The sequence below is a fragment of the Sphaeramia orbicularis genome, chromosome 2 (assembly GCF_902148855.1).
Source record: "Sphaeramia orbicularis chromosome 2, fSphaOr1.1, whole genome shotgun sequence".
Lineage (NCBI taxonomy): Eukaryota > Metazoa > Chordata > Actinopteri > Kurtiformes > Apogonidae > Sphaeramia > Sphaeramia orbicularis.
The window spans coordinates 28,898,577-28,917,371 of NC_043958.1; the positions used below are offsets into that span (position 1 = coordinate 28,898,577).

Sequence of the window (18,795 nt, forward strand, 5' to 3'; positions counted from 1 at the left end):
AAGAAGCACAAGTCAAAAAGTGTAAGTCCAGCAGTCTTTTTCTTTTTATGCACTGTTACCAACATCCCACATGTACAGAACATGCAAACTTTCCTTTTCACAGGCCACAGTCTGCGGCTATCCAATAAGCATCTTTTTTATTGTGGTCAACGAATTCTGTGAGCGATTCTCCTACTATGGCATGCGAGGTGAGCTGGGTTTTGTTTACTCATTATACTCAAGCATTTTCATTACAGCATATTTATCCTTCTATTTCACCACATTTTAAAGGCAATTATTGAACTTTTTGGTCCAATGTACTTGTGTGATGGCTAAGACTAAGAAAATGAACAAAATTATAAAGAAAGTGAACAGTAATGAACAGAAAAAGGAGAACAATGAACAGAATGATCAAGACAATGAATAGTAATTAAAAGACCATGCTGAAAAATAATCAAGAAAATGAACAAAATAATAATTTAATGAGCAGTAGTGAACAAAGAATAAAGACAGACCAACAAAAAAATTAACAAAAATGTACAATATAATTAAGACGATGAAAGAGGAATGCTTAGAAACTAATTAAGAAAATTAAAAATGAATGAAATAATCAAGAAAAAGAACAGTAATGAACAAAACATGGGGAAAATAATCAAGAAAATGAAAAGACATTAACAAAAAATGAAGAAAATAATTAATATATTGAACAAATATGAGCAAAAATATCACAAAAATGTGCAAAAGAAGACAATAATTAACAAAATGAACAAAGCTTGCATTTCCATAAGTGCATAGTTACTTAAGTGAGTGGATGTAGAACATTTTCATTTGTAATTGAATATATTCACTTATATTATTTAACTAAAAACAATTTCTGTAAAACCCTGTGAGGCAACTTTGTTGTGATATTGGGCTCTATAAATAAAATTGAATTGAACTGAAATAATAATAATAATGGATTGAATTTCTATAGCGCTTTTCTGGGCACCCAAAGTGCTTTACATTTTTGGCCCATTATTCATTCGCTCTCACACTCCCCCTCTGGTGGTGGTAAACTACACCTGTAGCCACAGCTGCCCTGGGGGCAGGCTGACAGAAATTGCAAATGGTCTGAGTGTTTCTGTCTTGTGTCTGCAGCTGTGCTGGTGTTGTACTTCAAGTACTTCCTCAAATGGGACGATGATTTTGCCACTACCATCTACCACACCTTCGTAGCTCTCTGCTACTTGACACCAATCCTCGGAGCCATTGTCGCCGACTCATGGCTTGGAAAATTCAAGTGAGTTTTCAGATGTTTAAGCATGTTTTGAGATGTGTTTGCTCCCAGTGTTTGCTCCCTGTTGGGTTTCTGTAAACTGGCTTGAAAGTCTGGTTTTGACCAGCTCTATATGTAAAGTGTCATGAAATAATTTTTGTTATGATTTGGCACTATATAAATAAAATTTGATTGATTGATTGATTGATTGAAGTCTATCTCTCAGAATCAACTGTTAAATTTCATCTCTGGATGATCCAACTTGATATACATCAAGTTGGATCATCTTGTTTGAGCACCTGTTAAATTCTTTGCTCCTCCTCCTCCTCAGGACTATCATCTACCTGTCCATTGTTTACGCGGTGGGCCAGGTCATCATGGCTATCAGCGCCATCAGTGACATCACAGATACAAATAAAGATGGGACCCCTGACAACATGACCTTCCACATGTGAGTCCCACACACTGAGACTTGTACAACAGGAGAAATACAACAAACACACATTGATTCTGACTGTATGTACAATCCTCAGAGCTCTGTCCATGGTGGGCTTGTTGCTCATCGCTCTGGGAACAGGTGGCATTAAACCCTGCGTGGCTGCGTTCGGTGGAGACCAGTTTGAAGACCACCAGGTTAGACATCATTGTAGCTCATTAAATAAATGAAGAAAATCAGAACAGAAAAGTGTAAAAACATTTAGATTGCTCTTTTCATTCCTGCACAAAAGAGGTAATGATGAAGAAAACAATCAACAAAAGAAAAAAACAAACCCGATTCAGACAAACACATAAACAAGTGAGTTAAAAACAAGTAAAAAATAAAATCAAGATAAAAATGTCCATCAAAATGAACAAGAAACAAATCTATTGAAAAAAATAATTAAAACTCCAAAATTAAAAAGAAAATATAAAATAAGGCAATGGCTGCTGCCACAACTGTGGCACAAAGGATAAATAATAATTAAGACAGATATTGGAACAATTCCTGTTAGTTCCAGGAATTAACTGGTTGTAGTTGAGTTCTTGTTAGTGTAAGAATGTTTATATGATGTTATGATGTTAGATTTACAAAGCTTAAAAAAGTGTCCTATTTTGAATGCTTTAGTTTTTGTTTTCATCTAAATCGAAAAAATAATTTCTTCTGTCAGTTGTGGCATTTTCATTTCCTTTGATAAATAACCACAGCGTTCTCCCAGACCATGTGTGTATGGCATGGCACACACACATAGACTTCTCTCTCAGTTATCATCTGCATCTTGTCAGCACTTCTTATATCTGTGCTTCATTCCAGCTGGTTGTTCATTAACTAATAAGCACAGGTACAGCTGTCTCTCTGATTTTATTACACTGTTCAAGGCCAGGGACAAAGATTACCTCATAATATTAATGATACCAGTGAAATGTGATGCTGAGATAAGAATGCATTAAATCCCTTTAAAGCCATTTGTCCCGCACAGTAAAACAAGTTAAAATGCACTGTGTTTCACTCGTTGTGTCTGACAGGAGAAGCAAAGAAGCACCTTCTTCTCCATATTCTACCTGTCCATCAATGCAGGCAGTTTGCTGTCTACCATCATCACACCCGTCCTCAGAGGTAGGACAGGGTGCAAGTTCATTTAAGAGCTTGAAAAACCAAAAATGTATTGTGAAACTTGAATGTGTCTTTAATGGTTTCCAGCCTATGAATGTGGTGCTGTCAAGCAGCAGTGCTACCCTCTGGCCTTCGGTGTTCCTGCAGCTCTGATGGTGGTCGCTTTGAGTAAGAATTCAGTTTTTTTCACTCCTGGTCTGTTCACACTTATATAATAAAAAGGTTATGTAATAGTGATATTCAACAGCAGGGGGAACCAGAACACTATTAACACAATAATAACAAATTAGCACCAAGCCTGAAAGTCATCATTCACACAATCCTTTATTATGGGATCATTAAGGTTTCACCTTCAGCCAAAATGGACTGTGTTATAATCTTCATGTGCTGATCAGTTGAAAGTTTACATTATAGCTCTGTTTTCCGAGAGAAAACAGCCACATGCTCTGTCCTGATGCATATATTTAACAGAACATATATCATGTTGGCCAAAATTGTTAGAACACCTGGCATATTTAACAGGTTTCATCTGTTTTTTTTCCATGTCATAGGTGCATCCTTGGTAAACTGCCATGGGAATAATATACAAGTCATTTTACTCATATATCAATCATATAAAATAATATACAAGTCATTTTACTCATATATCAATCATATAAAATAATATACAAGTCATTTTACTCATATATCAATCATATGAAATAATATACAAGTCATTTTTAATAGACATCCTGGGAATGTCTCTGTATCTTCTATGCATGTTCAGTCAAATGAATCAGTGCATTCTGAAACCCAAGATATGATAGTTTAAAAAACACTCTAAAGGTGGTGCAGGCACCAGCATGTTTTCACAGTGGTTTTGGTGCGTTTTATTTGTATATTTAGTATTAGTGTGGTATATAATTTTACACTGTAGAAAAGCTGTTCAAATAATTTGTTGATTTTGATTTATATATATACACACACATACACACACACACACACACACACATATATATATATATATATATATATATATATATATATATATATATGTATATGTCTTATAATTTGTAAGCGATGGATTCATTCGTTATTAATTAATGATTTATTACAATGATTTAGAACACTTATATTGATATTAAGCATTGATTTATTAACCTTAAACAAAGCTCTTTAATAACTTCCTCCATAAAGTATCTTTTATTGAGTGCAGTAAAGCAGATCTACATGCTTATTTCTTGATCATTTGCATGTGGTCCTGTGACAAACTGTGAGATCTTTAATTGTAATAAACATGCCTTTTTTTGTTTACGTCTGCAGTCGTGTTCATAGTTGGAAGTGGAATGTACACTAAGACTGCACCTCAAGGCAACATCATGGTCAGAGTCTGCAAGTGTATTGGAGTAAGTGAGTCCAAGAGCTAAAGGTCTCCTGCGTGACTAACTCCAGTTACTTTCATACTTTCAGAAAAGGAACATTGTTAATGTCATACAAATTCAGAAAAAGATGCTATGTTTAGTAAGTCATGAACATAGTTATAAATGTGTGATAAATGCATGAAATTTTCAGGAGTTGTTTTCGGGCACAAGATGTCTTTAAGTAGAACAGATCCATGGTCACATACTCAAATTATAACTTGCTGAAAACTATAAAAAGAGATTGTTGGTTGCGCTTCAGAGCAATTTTAGGCATCTCCACACTGAAGTTTTAAAATCTCTTTCTGATGTACTACTGAGGTGACTGAGATTTTTTTCAGATTTATAAGGCATTAAAAATTAAAAAATAAAAAATAGAAAATCATTCCACACCTATGTTTAAGTTTAAGTATATTTAAGTTCCAGCATAAAAACAGTTATATCATTGGAAAGAACATGGCATTTATGCACAAAATATGAAGTAGGTACTTTTACCCAAACAATATACATTCAAGTATCAAATAAGTCATTCAAATCAAAGATGGTCTGGTTGATTTGAAGTGGATTTACCCAGCCATGAATTTGCAGAATACTGAAAAATGATATTTTCTGTTATCTGCAGTTTGCAATCCAGAACCGCTTCAGGCATCGTTCTTCTCAGTACCCGAAGAGAGAACACTGGATGGACTGGGCAGAGGAGAGATATGACGTAAGGACACAAATATATTACCAGTGGCATGTACAATATATCGGAAGATTTCTGTACACAAAATACCTACTACACTGTTGATTCATCAGCATCAGGCTTTTTCCACTTTTGTTTTTTTCATATATTGTACACCAAATAATCCTTTTTACTCTATTGTTGCAGAAACTTCTGATTGCCCAGGTGAAGATGGTGTTGAAGGTTCTGTTCCTCTACATTCCACTGCCAATGTTCTGGGCTCTGTTTGACCAGCAGGTATGGACAACTTTACCAGTTTACTAAGAAACATCCAAATTCTTTAGTTGAGCAAAAGTACCAATACAGTAGTGTAAAAATACTCTACAAGTAAAAGTCCTGCATTTAAAATCCCACTTGGATTAACCCATAAAGACCCAAACAGCCCCTGCCTACCAAAACTATCGACTGACCTAAACTGTTTAATACCTGTTGATCCACTAATCTTACCAATACATGTAAATAATTGGTGTAAAATGCAGTTTGTCATCTATTCATGGTCATCAGATATGACCCATTTGGACGTTCAGAGGCTCCATAGTTACTGTGGAAAAACCGTCATCTTCTACAACATTGATTCACCAGTAAATCCCATGGAGTTTGATCAATGACAGTGGATAGGAACACTTGGTTTATGTTCAATTAATGATGTATTTTCTTGAAAAAGTCATATTTTCTTCATTTTTCTCTGTTTCCGAGCTGTATAATTCGGCTACGTAGAGCTCTACTTCCCACAGTGCAAATTGCGACAAATTTCCGAAAATGCCCAACTGACCTGCCGGCTCTGTTTTTTAGACAAATGATATGTTTATGGTGGAGTACACTTCAAAATTGTTCACTGTGAGTAATCACGGAAAGACTCACGGATTCGTGATGCTTAGGCTATGACTCGGGTTTTACAGATTTGATGAAAAATTGGTGACGAAACTCATACACCACTTTAATCTGAGCTTTTATAAACATCTACATGATCAGTGAATTAAATATGGGAAAATACCTGATTTTCATTGAAAAAATGCAAAATACAGAGGATAATATTGCAATAAATGGTTGTAAATGACTTAAGAAAGGTTAAATAGAGGGAACAATTTATTTGTAAACTGCCACAAAAGTAGCACTGGGTCTTTCTGGGTCAAGGTGGATATTAGCAGAAAACAATGTGATAACTTTTAACAGCTTGTTTTATTATAAGTCATCCAATCTTCATATGAAAAGTATCTAAATCTGTCAGATCAATGTAGGAGACTATAATGTACAGTATTTGAGATGTTGTGGAGTTGGAGTGTAAAGTAAAGCAGCATGACACGCTAAAACTCATGTACCTCAAAATTGTACTCTAATTGTTTTCATCCCCGCATCAGAGATATTATACCTTTCATTCTTTTTGCTGTTTTTTAGAAGCTGAAAAAGATTTAAAAAAAAAAAAAAAAAAAAAAGGATCAAAGAATGAATCATATCAAATACACTCCCCTCCAAAAGAAATGGGAAAAGTGAGAACAGTTCCTTTATTTTTGCTATGGATGGAAAACATTTGGGTTTGACATGAAAATATGAATATGAGACAAGAGCTCAACATTTCAAAAATGAGGGTGGTTTTCCCAATTCAATAATATCCTAGTGTAGACGTGGTATTTCAGAACTGTATTTGCAGAGTCCAGAGACAGATTTAAAGCCAGTGTGTCTCATCCACAGGGTTCCAGATGGACTCTCCAGGCCACCACCATGAATGGCGACTTTGTAATTGATTTTTTGTGGTTTGTTTTTTCAATTAAAGAAAAAAACTTTTATTTTTTCCACTATATAAAGCTGTGAGAACGAACCAAAAAGTGAAGCTATTTACTAAATGACTTGTTCTTTTTCTTCAACAGGGAATTCTCACAATCCAGCCAGATCAGATGCAGGTGAGATATAAATTCTTTTCTGTTTTAACGTTTTAAGTTGTTTATGATGCTTATGTCTCAATGCTGTTGATTTGAGGTGGCTAAACAGTGATACACCTTCCTCCATCAGACCGTTAACCCAATCTTGATCCTGGTTTTGGTACCGATTATGGATAGTATCATCTACCCGCTGATTGCCAAGTGCAAATTAAACTTCAGGTGAGTTTATTTTTTATTATAGGAAAAGAGTGACATTTCAGAACAAAAACATCAAGACTTAGCCTCAGTTCACATCATGATGTTCTGTAAAACATATTTAGTTATCTTTTTTTTTTACACAAATCAGGAGTGAAATGATAGAAAGTTTAGGTCTTGATTGTCTAAGTCGGACTCATTTACTTTGAATAATTCGTTTAAAAAGGCTCATCATGTCACAGCTCATTTTCAGGAAGAATTTAAACTTACAATAATATTAAATTGAATTTAATATTTTAAATTTACAATAATTTTTGGGCAAAATTCAGGTACTAAAGCCACATAATGTGACCTGACTTTATAGTTAAATTACCTTTGAAAAAATAACTGCCTCTTCATTGCTTTCCTATTTTTTTCTTGTTGGTTTCCTGTTCCACAATCCATAATAAATTATAATTAGGACCCAGGTTTTCCTTCCTTTTGCAAAATTAGCACATTTTTTTTATTAATTAAAGTGGCTGTTAACATGGTATCATAAGTTAGCCTGCATAACTTAAAGCTGTTTCTTACCAGCTGTCATCCTCCACTTGGCCTTAGCATTATTTTTCATCACTATTTGAAACCAACAACTGGATTCACTACTCCCTCTACTGGTCATTAACATTCGCAGAGACACATTGGGCTGTTGCTCTACTCATTTCTCTGGAATTCTTGTTTATATTTCACATTTTTTTGTCCTCCTCATCATTTTGTCCTTTCAGCTTTACACACATACACACAGCTCGTTGACATTGTTGATATAACAAGATACTTTTACGTCATTTTTGTTGTTGTTGTTGTTATTTTAAGGTACAACACACGGCTTCTTAAATTCACCTTTATAAAACTGGCCTCAATATATTAAGCCACATATGTCAATATATCACGAACCTTCATTTCACTAAAGTATACGTGTAATTCTTTGTAATAAATTCCCTCAAAGTCTGCACTATGTGTAGGATTTATATGATGGATGTAAACTCCAACTTGACTGGACACAAGGCAGAAATTTTCCTCTTGAACATGATAAAATGAGAGAATGACTAAACTGTATTTGTGTTTGTGTGCCTCAGTCCACTGAAGAGGATGACAGTGGGAATGTTCCTCGCTGCTCTTGCATTCGTTGCTGCTGCTCTGGTTCAGATCCAGATCGATGTGAGTTTAACACATAAAAGGATGCACGCAGGTGACTGAAAACACTGAAGCTAATGAAGCACTATTCTTTGGTCTTCCTCTTGTAGAACACACTGCCTACATTCCCATCAAAGACTCAAAGCCAGGCGAAGTTCATCAATATGCTGAACACATCGCTGACAATCAAAGCTGGACAGAACGACCTGGAACTGCTGCCTTTTAAGGTTAACCAAGACTCCAAGTAGCCGCAGAATTCAAAACAAATTAGGTCTGATTAAGATGCTCATATTCACTGTTTTTTCTAGGCCAGTGACGACTACCTGACCTTCGATGATTCATTTATTTTGAATTTGGGACCTGGGGTCGATCAAGCTGTCAGTTTACCAGATGGGAATAGAAGTACACTGGTCATTATTAAAGATGGACGTGAGCCCAGATATCAGATGGTATATAAACTTCTTTAAGATTATATGGATCCGTTTTTATTTATTGATTATATCTATTTTATTTTAAAGTACCAAGATGTGCATTTAAAGTCCATTTCTATGTGCAGTTTTCAGACCTCAAGACCAAACCAGAGCAGGGTGCTAATGCTATCAGGCAAGTATTTAGTGTATCAGTCAAGGATAATGGACATATTTTTACTTCTTTTCATTTTGTTTTGTCTCTGTCTTTGGGTCAGATCCACAAAGAGTGGATGGTGCCCGCACACTACCTCCAAACCAGCCTTAAATTTCATCATAAATTACCTTGAGAGTTTAATAAAAAATCATTATTTTTAAGTGATTTATGCCTGTAGACACCCTGCCCTTAACTTATCATTTATCTTTCTTCTTTGGTTAATTTGTGGTTGTGTATTTCTGTGGAGTACGTCTTGTCTTCTGTGTTTTCTCTGTGTCCACTGTGGTTTTCCTTCACTCATGAATAAAAACAGTCTTAAGTCATCACTCAACTGAAAGGACCTCCTCTTCTCAAATGTTTGGTGATACTTTAGATGTTGTATGTAGAAGATGCTAAGCGGTGACATTTTCTCCCCAGATTCCTGAATGGTTTTGAAAAACTATTGAATGTCACAGTGGGTAATGAGCTTTTTGAGAGCATCGTCACCAACAACATGTCCGGTTACATTAATGTCAAAAAGGGAAAGTAAGTCTACTTCTTCAATTTGAAGGTTATAGCTCTGTAAGAAAAACTTCTTTGCTCTGAGTCTATTGTTTTCTTTCTTATTTCCAGTGCAGTGTTTGGTATCAGTGATGGTGTGCAGACGTGTACCTACCAGCTAACACTGGGCTTTGGCAGTTCATACACCCTGATCATCCCACCTTCTTTAACATTTGGACAAGAAGTAAGTACATCTTGAGCACAAGCATTGCATGTATGAAGCCTTTCAGGTTGAGATAACGTACTGAGAACATGTCTGTGTCCTGTAGTGTGGAGGCATTGAGTCAGAGATGGACATCAGTCCCAACAGCATCCATATGGCCTGGCTGATCCCCCAGTATTTCCTCATCACTGCAGGAGAGGTGGTGTTCTCTGTCACAGGACTGGAGTTCTCCTATTCACAGGTAGAGGGTTTTAAATTTCCCATAAAATGATTATTGTGTTTTGAGGTTGATATAAAGTCTGTAGGGTAAACTTGTTTCGTACTGCCAGTCCTCTAGTGCCCCGTCTATAAAAGAGCCTCAAAAAACAAGAAAATCCTGTATTTGTGATATATAAAGGAAAAGAACAATCCTATTCAAGGAAAAACTTGTTAGATCCACACATTTCCAGTTTCTAACAAACAAGCAGATAATGTGTAAGGGAAAAGTGTCTCTAAATAGTGCATTATTCTAGCTTTAGTGAGTCAAAATGACTGTACATTCTCCAAAGGAGAGAAATGTGACAAACCAGTGGATGGATTACATGTTTGGAGACTCATTTCAACTCATCCCGAGTTTTTTTGGGTGTGTTCAGTACATTATTAACTGAGTTTATAAGTTGATGTCACTGGTGATTAGATATATGTGAGAACATGTGCTTTAAAGTTAAAACATAAGAACTGTGTTATAACTCCCATCATTTTGGAGAGTATGTAGTCATTTGGCCACTGTGCAGGCTAATGGTTACCGCTAACAGTTGGCCAGTGCAGTAGTGATGTGTTGGTTGTGGATTTTTTTATCCCTAACAAAATCCAGAATACATTTTATGAAGTTCCCCTTGGCAAAGCAAATTTGTTACGCTCAACAAGGCAGCCAAACCACCATTCTGCTGTTATAATGCAGGGCAAGACAAGTTAAAAAAAAAATGTAGTTGCAAATTTAACTGTTCTCATGAGCTGGCTCTTATCTTACTTGAAAGAATTAGCTCCTGCCTGGGTGCCGGAGGCACTTTTTTTTCTCTATTTTATCCCAAGTCAGACCTTTTCTGTTCTGTGTTTGCTCTACTACATTGTGCCCTTTCGAAAGTCGGTACAAAACTGGTCTGAGGCATCAGATTTAGAAGCTACAGAGACACAGTGAGCTCCACAAACTACAGCTAGGCTCTGCAATGCTGTTCTCAAGCAAACTGGCAACCTGTTTCTGCAAATGGTGGCATTTGTCAGGATTTACCTGATATGCATGCTGTTAATTTGTGGAGTTCAAGCTTTAACTGGGCAGAGAATCACTCCCACCATCTTCTGCCTGTACGCAGGACAGAGCTGTCTTGGTGCTGTCCAGTGCTGAACCTTTTTATGAGGCACAGCCAGTGCTGATCCCATTAAGATGTAGGCCGTCCCAGCCGGGCCTGATGATGATGAAATTGGTCCTTTCACTGCTGTGATTCAGGGACGGTTGAAGAATTCTGAAATGTTTAAACATAGTGGGGGAGGACTTGGTCGGCTTAACAAAGTCACATGATTCATTGTACCAACACAGACATGCACATGTGTTGCAGCACATGGGTGCTGCAACATGTTTTATTATAGCCCATTCTCCTCTGTTTTAAAAGTGTTAATGGTAATGCAATTTAGATGTAGGATGCCATACACACATATTGGAGTACATGTATATGATTCCTTGACATGGTGAAGTTGAGTTATTTGTAGGAAATAAATCCATTATATCAAGTAAGTCCATAAGATCTGCACTCAGTATGCAAAGAGAGAGAGACAGAAGGAAGGAGATGAGAAACAGTTGAAGATGCTACAAAGAGCGTGAGAGAGAAAGATAGCACCACAACATTGTACAGAATGCAAGGTATTTGTTTTTGTACTTTAAAATGTAATTTTGGCGCTTTCTAGGTCTATAGATAATAAACATTTGATATAATGTGTGTTTTGAACATTAGTAATCCATGTTACACATAATTTGACATTATTTTTAGTGATCAATTAATTTAAGCAACAAGAACAACAGAGGAGCCACTTGGGAGCCGAAAGAGCCCACTCTTTTTAGTGAGCTGAGAACGTAAGGACCAGCTCTCTTAAAAGAGCTGGGATTCTCGTCAGTATAGTGCAGAGCTGGATGAGGAGTGTTAACTGTCACTGTAGCTGTACACGTATTTGACTGTATTTATCTATCATATGGTTACAGTAGCTTTGTAAAAAATACAGATCCCAGCTCCCTTTAAGATGATCTGTGTGTAACAAGCCAGGCTACAAAGTGGGAGTGACATTTACCTCATAATGTGATATGAATCTTACATGGTCATTAGGTTTATCATCCCCCAGTAGTCATACCTTTGAACAAATTCTTAAAGGCATAATTCTTAGCGTTTTAAATTCAAAAATACCTTTGAAGGTAGTCTATTTCTAATTTGTTGTTGTGTTTAGTATTGCTGTGTCACCGTAACAGCAAAATCACTGGTTTTAATGATAAAACTAGAGAAAGAGTATCTTTATGCGGAAAAATTATTGCTGCCAGAATTTTACATATTTTACAGTATGATTACAGTTTCTTTCATGTGTGTGTTGCATTTTATCAATGTGCATTGGGCTCATTTGCACTACTTTATAAACTGTAATCGACCATATTCAGTAAGACAATATATTTTCCATCACGTCCAAGAGGGATTTTAAAGAATTTATTTACTGTAAGTTGGAGATTTTTCATATCCCATAAAAGGATGTTTAAACTTTCAGGTCTGACAAATGTCGTAGTCTAAAAAGCAGCACAACATTTATTTATTTATTTATTCATTCATACAGTTTTAATCAAGTTAGAAAAAAGTACATGGTTGAAAACACTGACTTTCATTCCACCTCCACTTTTACTCTCAGTCAGTACAGCTCTATTTCTTCAATGTGTCATGGAATATTCTTCTTCTGATCTGTAGGCACCCAGCAACATGAAGTCTGTGCTGCAGGCTGGGTGGCTGTTAACTGTTGCCGTGGGTAACATCATTGTACTTATTGTTGCTGAAGCAGCTACACTTGAAGAACAGGTGAGTGGACACCATCGTCCACTGAGCAGAACTGTATGCATTTATAGTAAACATGGCTAAACTCCAGCATGTGTTTGTGTTCCTAGTGGGCCGAGTACATCCTCTTTGCCTCTCTGCTGGTGCTGGTGTGTATCATTTTTGCCATCCAGGCCTATTTCTACACCTATATCGACCCAACCGCCATAGAAGCTCAATTTACCAAGAGGGAGCCTGACGAGAAGGAGAAGAGGAAGAGTATTGAGATGGTGAAGAAGGATTCAGTTGAGAACCACAATGAGAAAAGGAAGGCCTCCCACTCCAGCTCTAGCTCCAGTGATGAGGAAACCAAACAGACCAGGATTTAACCCCTCTCTTCTTTAATGCCTTTCTTGGTATATGACTGCTGCTTGGTTCTGTGTCAGAGGGCGCCTGCAGCTGGAAGTTGTTCATTTGGGTGTGAAATCTGGCATTCTGTTGGACATGTAGTGGTTCAAACAGATGGACCATCTGAGTTTGAGGAACACCAAAACAAGGGCTTAGGTGTGAAGCTCTTGGTGGACAGTGTTAGTAAAATTCAAACTAAAGGGAACAATTTTAGAGTCAAATAGGAGAATTTTCCACAGGTTGGTCACATAATTAAAACCCCTGAATCTTTATTAGTTGTGATTTGTTGCTCTCAATGTTGTAAATTTATTTTTGCACTGTGTTGCCATGTCTTTATGCAATCACGTGTTTGATAGTCTTTTGTAATGTATTGGCATAAAAAAAATATTCCAATTTGTATTTATTTCCAAACACAGTGTTGTATGTATTGTAATATATTGTCAGTTCTACTTATACATGATGTACATCTGCTCCAGGATAACATCTCATAATCAAGGGCTGTTTCATTCAGTCCAACTCCACATTCAAAGTCAGACAGCATTTTAGCCTGTGATGATAATCTGCAAAAATGCCTTGTAATGTACATAAACCTTTGTCGGTTAACATCTGTACTGCCTCAGGTTTCATTTGAAAGGGTGTTTATCTATTTAACATATGCTTTGGAAAGATTTGAATAAAGATACCTTCTAAATAAAAGTCACTTTCTTTCGATTTTTTATAATTTTTTTTTTTACTTTTTATTTTTACAAGGTATAATCAAACATTCCCTAAGACAAAATCAGTGGTAATTAACAGAGAAAGAAAAAAAAAAAAAGATAAGCAATGCACAAAGGTATTGTTACACTTTCTCTACATTTAATGATGAAGTGGTGAAACCAATAAATGACTAACACCACATCAAAACCAACCCATTAAAAGATGTAAATAAATAAATAATCCTTAATATTACTTCTGCTGTCAGTGGTCATAATATTATGCCTGGTCAGTATAAACCTTTTAAGTTACATTAACTGTTTGGTAGAGCACATTTTGAGTCAGTGTCTTCTTATGTTACACTTAAAATATTCACTGTGTCACAATGTCATTGTGTCTTTACATAATATAGACACATACATTTATAGACAATATCCCAGGAAATTTGCTGCATTCGTGAAATGAAGAATGGTCAAAGTGTTTAATAGGGCTCATATAATGTTCTAAAACATTTTCAAACAAATTTGAGTTGTCCTTTTATGTACAACTACTTACAACGCCTCCCTTTTTATGTGCTCTATAAAGGCAAAATGTGAAGTATTGAAAGACAGCCAAAACAGGCTCAGACCCCTAAGGGTTAAACACCTTCTTCCACTATGAACCACTAGATCAGTGAAGTACAATCCACTCATGAAATGATAAAACCAACTGAATCTTTTTTTTACAAAGACAGAGGAAAACAATGAGGTTCATGTGATTTAGTGCAGTTACAGTTTCAGGTTAAATGTTTGTCCACAGTGGGGTCATTTTGGGTTTTGTGGGAGAGTTTGGTCTGGGGTCTGGTCCTGGTGTCCCTCACAGGTCCATCACTGATGTCTCCCCCGATGTCGTCTACACCCACATCTAGAAACACCAAGACAGAATCATGTAACACTGTGTCGATGTAGAAGAGTGATTTCATGATGTGATTTTGTGAATATGGGCCCTGAGGAGACAGGAAGTGGATTTGTATCTACCTCTGGATCTACTGGTTCTGATGGAAAACCATCACTGATGGATGAACAGCTTCATCAGACAGGCCACCTCCACAGAGGATCTGTATCACTGTTGTCTTTACTGAGACAATCAAAATAAGATCCAGGTTATCCACTGTAACACCCACTGACACACAACAAACCAAATATACAACTGTGGTGGACATTTCTGATCAGATGCAGAAAAATGCATCTTCAGAGACCATCACCTGGGCTTACATTTAGTGATGATGTGAGATGAAATCACATTGCACTTGAGCTTTAACAATGTAAAATATTAAATCCAACTGATGATGTTACCTGAACTAATGTGTTTCCTGGTCCATATCATCAGGTCCTGATCTGTGGCTGGTCTGGATCTGGACTGGTCCTCCTGTTCCTGTTGTCTCTATTCTGGTGTGCTACAAAAATTATGAACAAAATGAACAAATGGTCCTAAAAATATAGACAATCATCAACAAAAATACACAACAAAGGGTATATTATCTTACCTGTCCATAACCTCAATTTATTCATTGCTGGTAAATGCTGATAATGAGTTTTGAGTTGTACAGACACACATATATGTATTGTGAACGTGACAGTAATTCCAGCCACTGCCTACTTAAAAGATCTGCATGGCCCACTCGTCAAAGAAGAAAAACTCCAATGTGGCCCTGGGCCAGGTCAGTTTACTGCTGTTCTTAAGTATAAAAAGAAAATAGCAACACAAACAGCGTATGTCATACAGAGACTGACCACTCCTCTGCTGGGCTTTTCAGCCTTAGGATTGGTACACCCAGTAGACAGTGGAGTCAGACATGAAAAAACTGTACCCCAAAGTTTTTCAGGATTGGGACTTCTACAAGGGGAGTACAAAATAAAACTGAAAGATGATGCCAAGCCCTATGTATTGTCACTGCACTGACATGTACATGACAAAGTCAAAGCAGAACTGGAGAGGATGGAGAAAATGGGGGTGATTGAACCTACTGAGGAACCACCAGAGTGGTGCGCAGGAACGGTCATGGTCCCTAAGCCTAACGAAGCCTAATGGTCAGATTTGACTCATCTCAATGAGTATATGTGCCGAGAGGACACATACTGCCTGCTGTGGATAAAACAGTTGGATGCCAAGAGTCTTTGCAAGAGCCTTTGCCACAACCAAAGGCTGCAGCAGGAGGGACTGATGCTCAAAAATGACAAGTCAGTTTGCAGTGCAGAAAGTCATGTTCCTGTGTTGTTACAGCACAGGGCAATGAAGCAGACCCTGGAAAGATAAAAGCTATCAAAGACATGCCCATTTGTCCTTGCCTAGTACCACCTGAACAGAGAAACAAAAGTTGCAGCAGACACTTCCTCCTTTGGATTAGGAGGGGTCTTGTCACAAAAACTACCAACAGGTGAATGGCACCTGGTGGCATTCATTTCACATAATATGACAAAAGTAGAGCGCAGATATACACAAATTGAAAAAGAGGCACTCACGCTAACCTGGGCATGTGGATGTTTTCAGTCAAAGGGATAGACTTCCTGATGCAGACTGATCAAAAGCCACTCAATTCCCTGCTAGGTAGCAGGGCCCTTGATGATTTGCCACCCCTCATTCTGTTTTAGATTATGGCTGCGTCATTTCACATACAAAACTGAACACGTTCCTGGCAAGAGCATAATCACCTAAGTTATTTGTTATGAATCTTCTTCACATACATTGGGTACCCACTTCCTGTTGTACCCACTCAACTGAGAAATAGTTTGAGTAATGTGTGCTATCTGTTTATTTTCTTTAATGCCTTTCTTTGCTCTTCTACGTATGTGTTTGTGTCTTCTTTCAGATGAAAATTGTCCTGGATTGTTAAAGAGAATAACACTTCCAAAACTACATGTGCATCATAAACCTTTTTTTTTTAGTCTGCAGTGTAATGACTCACTGCACTACTTTCCAATATGATTCATTAAAACAGAAGAAGTTTTGGGCTTGTGTCTCTTCCTGTTAAAAGCAGATAATTGCTTTACAAGTTTTTACTCAAAGAAAGAAAATCTCTAAGGATTTTACATAAAGTGGATTACACTTTGTGGAGCTAAATCAGGATGGATTTACCAACTGCTTTGACTCAAGTTTTCAGTTACAACCGTTCATCAGATTTGATTATTTGAGGCCAAAATGTAAAACTGTTCATTCATACAGTTAAAGTTCAAGCAGAAATATTGACAGTTACAAATTCGATGTTCATTATAATGAATATGAACCAAAACTAAAACTGAGCAAGTAAACCATCTCTGCTCACTGTACTTGTGATGCTTTTCCACTCATTTGGAGAAGTATTTTATTGCACAGTATATTATTATTGCCATGGATGTCATTTGTGTGGAAAGTACCTTTAATGGACCTGCTAATGAGAGATTTTTCAGCACCTTCGAGCTGACAATAGTCAGGTCATTCATGTTCTCTGCTACAGCCAGGGAGGAGGTGGTCACTGACAGCAGCTACAAGGACGAACATTCAACACGTCAGACTGTGTCAACATCTCAAGCTTCTGCTCAAGTCAATCACAGTTGGTACCAACACTTCCAGAACAACATCAACATGCAATTTGTTCATCAAAATTGACATGTGATATGGCTGTCTGCAAATGCATATGCACACTGTACATCAGCAGTTTTAAGTGTAGGCTGAGAGTGTTTCAGTGAGCACTCAATCAGTCATAGCCACATAATAACAACAGCAAAAAAATGAACATTATGCATGTATCAAAGAAAGATGAAAATAAAAAATTTATAATTGTTACAATAGTAGAGTTATACATTTAATATCACAGTAAATCATGCATATGTTTCACAGCAGGAGGTTGTTTTCCTTATTCAGCTGCTCAAAACACTTTTAGCAAAGACATGAAATAAAGTAAAGTTATTAGTTCAGGTTCAAATTCAACACCAAAACCTGTAAATGTTTCTTAAAAAAACAGGTCTTCACAACATGGTGAAAAAGTAACAATATGGTTAATGTCAAGAATATTGTGATATGAGTCTACTTGTTTAGCTTTCAAAGAAAATGCACAGAATACTGATCATTTTGAAATATAAAGTAAAAACACAATCTTTAACAAGTAAAATTCAATTCTTGCTATTACACATTAAGATATCGGCTTTAATTAAGCATCAGTGTCACAAAAACCGAAATACTACATCACCAGACATACTCTAGAATTTAAAATGCAGTATTTTGTGCCCAATTGCACAGGATGACCTACCATACTGACTGTCAACTGATTCTTAGGGCAGAGAAACAAATAAATCCATCACATTATCTGTGCTCTGATTGGTGGAGCCTCCGTCCTTTACAGCATCTGTTCTCAGATCAGTTCGGGTGACTCTGTGGGTGTAATTCCATCAAATAAACAGCAGGGGCCAGTGTCCTGTTGGGGTTTCATTGAAAGCTCAATGATCCTCACGTCTCCTTTGGAATCTTGGAGTCCTTAGAAGGCTAGAGGAGGAGTGGCGTCCTGCCAGTCACATGACCATCTGATTTAAGGTGGGGTTTGTCTTCAGCTGAAATCAGTAGTGTCAGTGTGATGGTCTGAGGGTATTGACCAGAACAGAAACTAATTATCAGGGGCTGAACGCTGGAAGCCATCAATTACACTGTTACACACACAGACGCACAACAATTAACCTTATTGACCTCAGCACTGGACCACCTACCCCCGGGACCACCCACTGCTGGGCCCACCTGCTGCCCCCCCAGGACCTCTGGGCCTTGTGTCAAAGTCTAGCCATTTCTAAATATGTGTTCTCGTCTGACGATCAGCTGCCTGTAGCCGATAAATAAAATGATCAATACTGAGAGCATAGGGCAGGGTCTAATGGGCTGCTCTCCGAGGGGTTCATTATGTAAATCTGTTGTTCATAAAAATGGAAGTGTCCACAGTTCCATGCACTGTTCGAAAAGTCCGCAGTTCCAGCCATGATCTGAAACTTCCAAAGTTCCATCCATGGTCTGAAATGTCCAAAGTTCCATCCACAGTTCCAACCACGATGTGAAACATTTAGAGTTCCATCCATAGTTCCATCCATGGTCTGGAACGTCCAAAGTTAAATCCACAGTTCCAACCACAGCCTGAAACAGCCATA

At 37.2% G+C, this 18,795-nt stretch overlaps 1 protein-coding gene across 1 annotated transcript; it reads left to right on the forward strand.

Moving 5' to 3' along the window:
* The first annotated feature begins 103 nt into the window (after positions 1-103).
* Positions 104-13,604, forward strand: LOC115433821 (solute carrier family 15 member 1-like). The gene is made up of 21 exons (XM_030155360.1): positions 104-188; positions 1,117-1,258; positions 1,566-1,685; positions 1,768-1,867; positions 2,738-2,828; positions 2,913-2,993; positions 4,128-4,210; positions 4,845-4,931; positions 5,094-5,183; positions 6,636-6,680; positions 6,812-6,844; positions 6,954-7,042; positions 8,131-8,212; positions 8,299-8,415; positions 8,497-8,637; positions 8,745-8,791; positions 9,230-9,337; positions 9,425-9,536; positions 9,622-9,756; positions 12,488-12,595; positions 12,682-13,604. The coding sequence occupies exons 1-21, from the start codon at positions 182-184 to the stop codon at positions 12,937-12,939; spliced, it is 2,076 nt and encodes a 691-aa protein (XP_030011220.1). The 5' UTR covers positions 104-181; the 3' UTR covers positions 12,940-13,604.
* Positions 13,605-18,795: the final 5,191 nt, after the last annotated feature.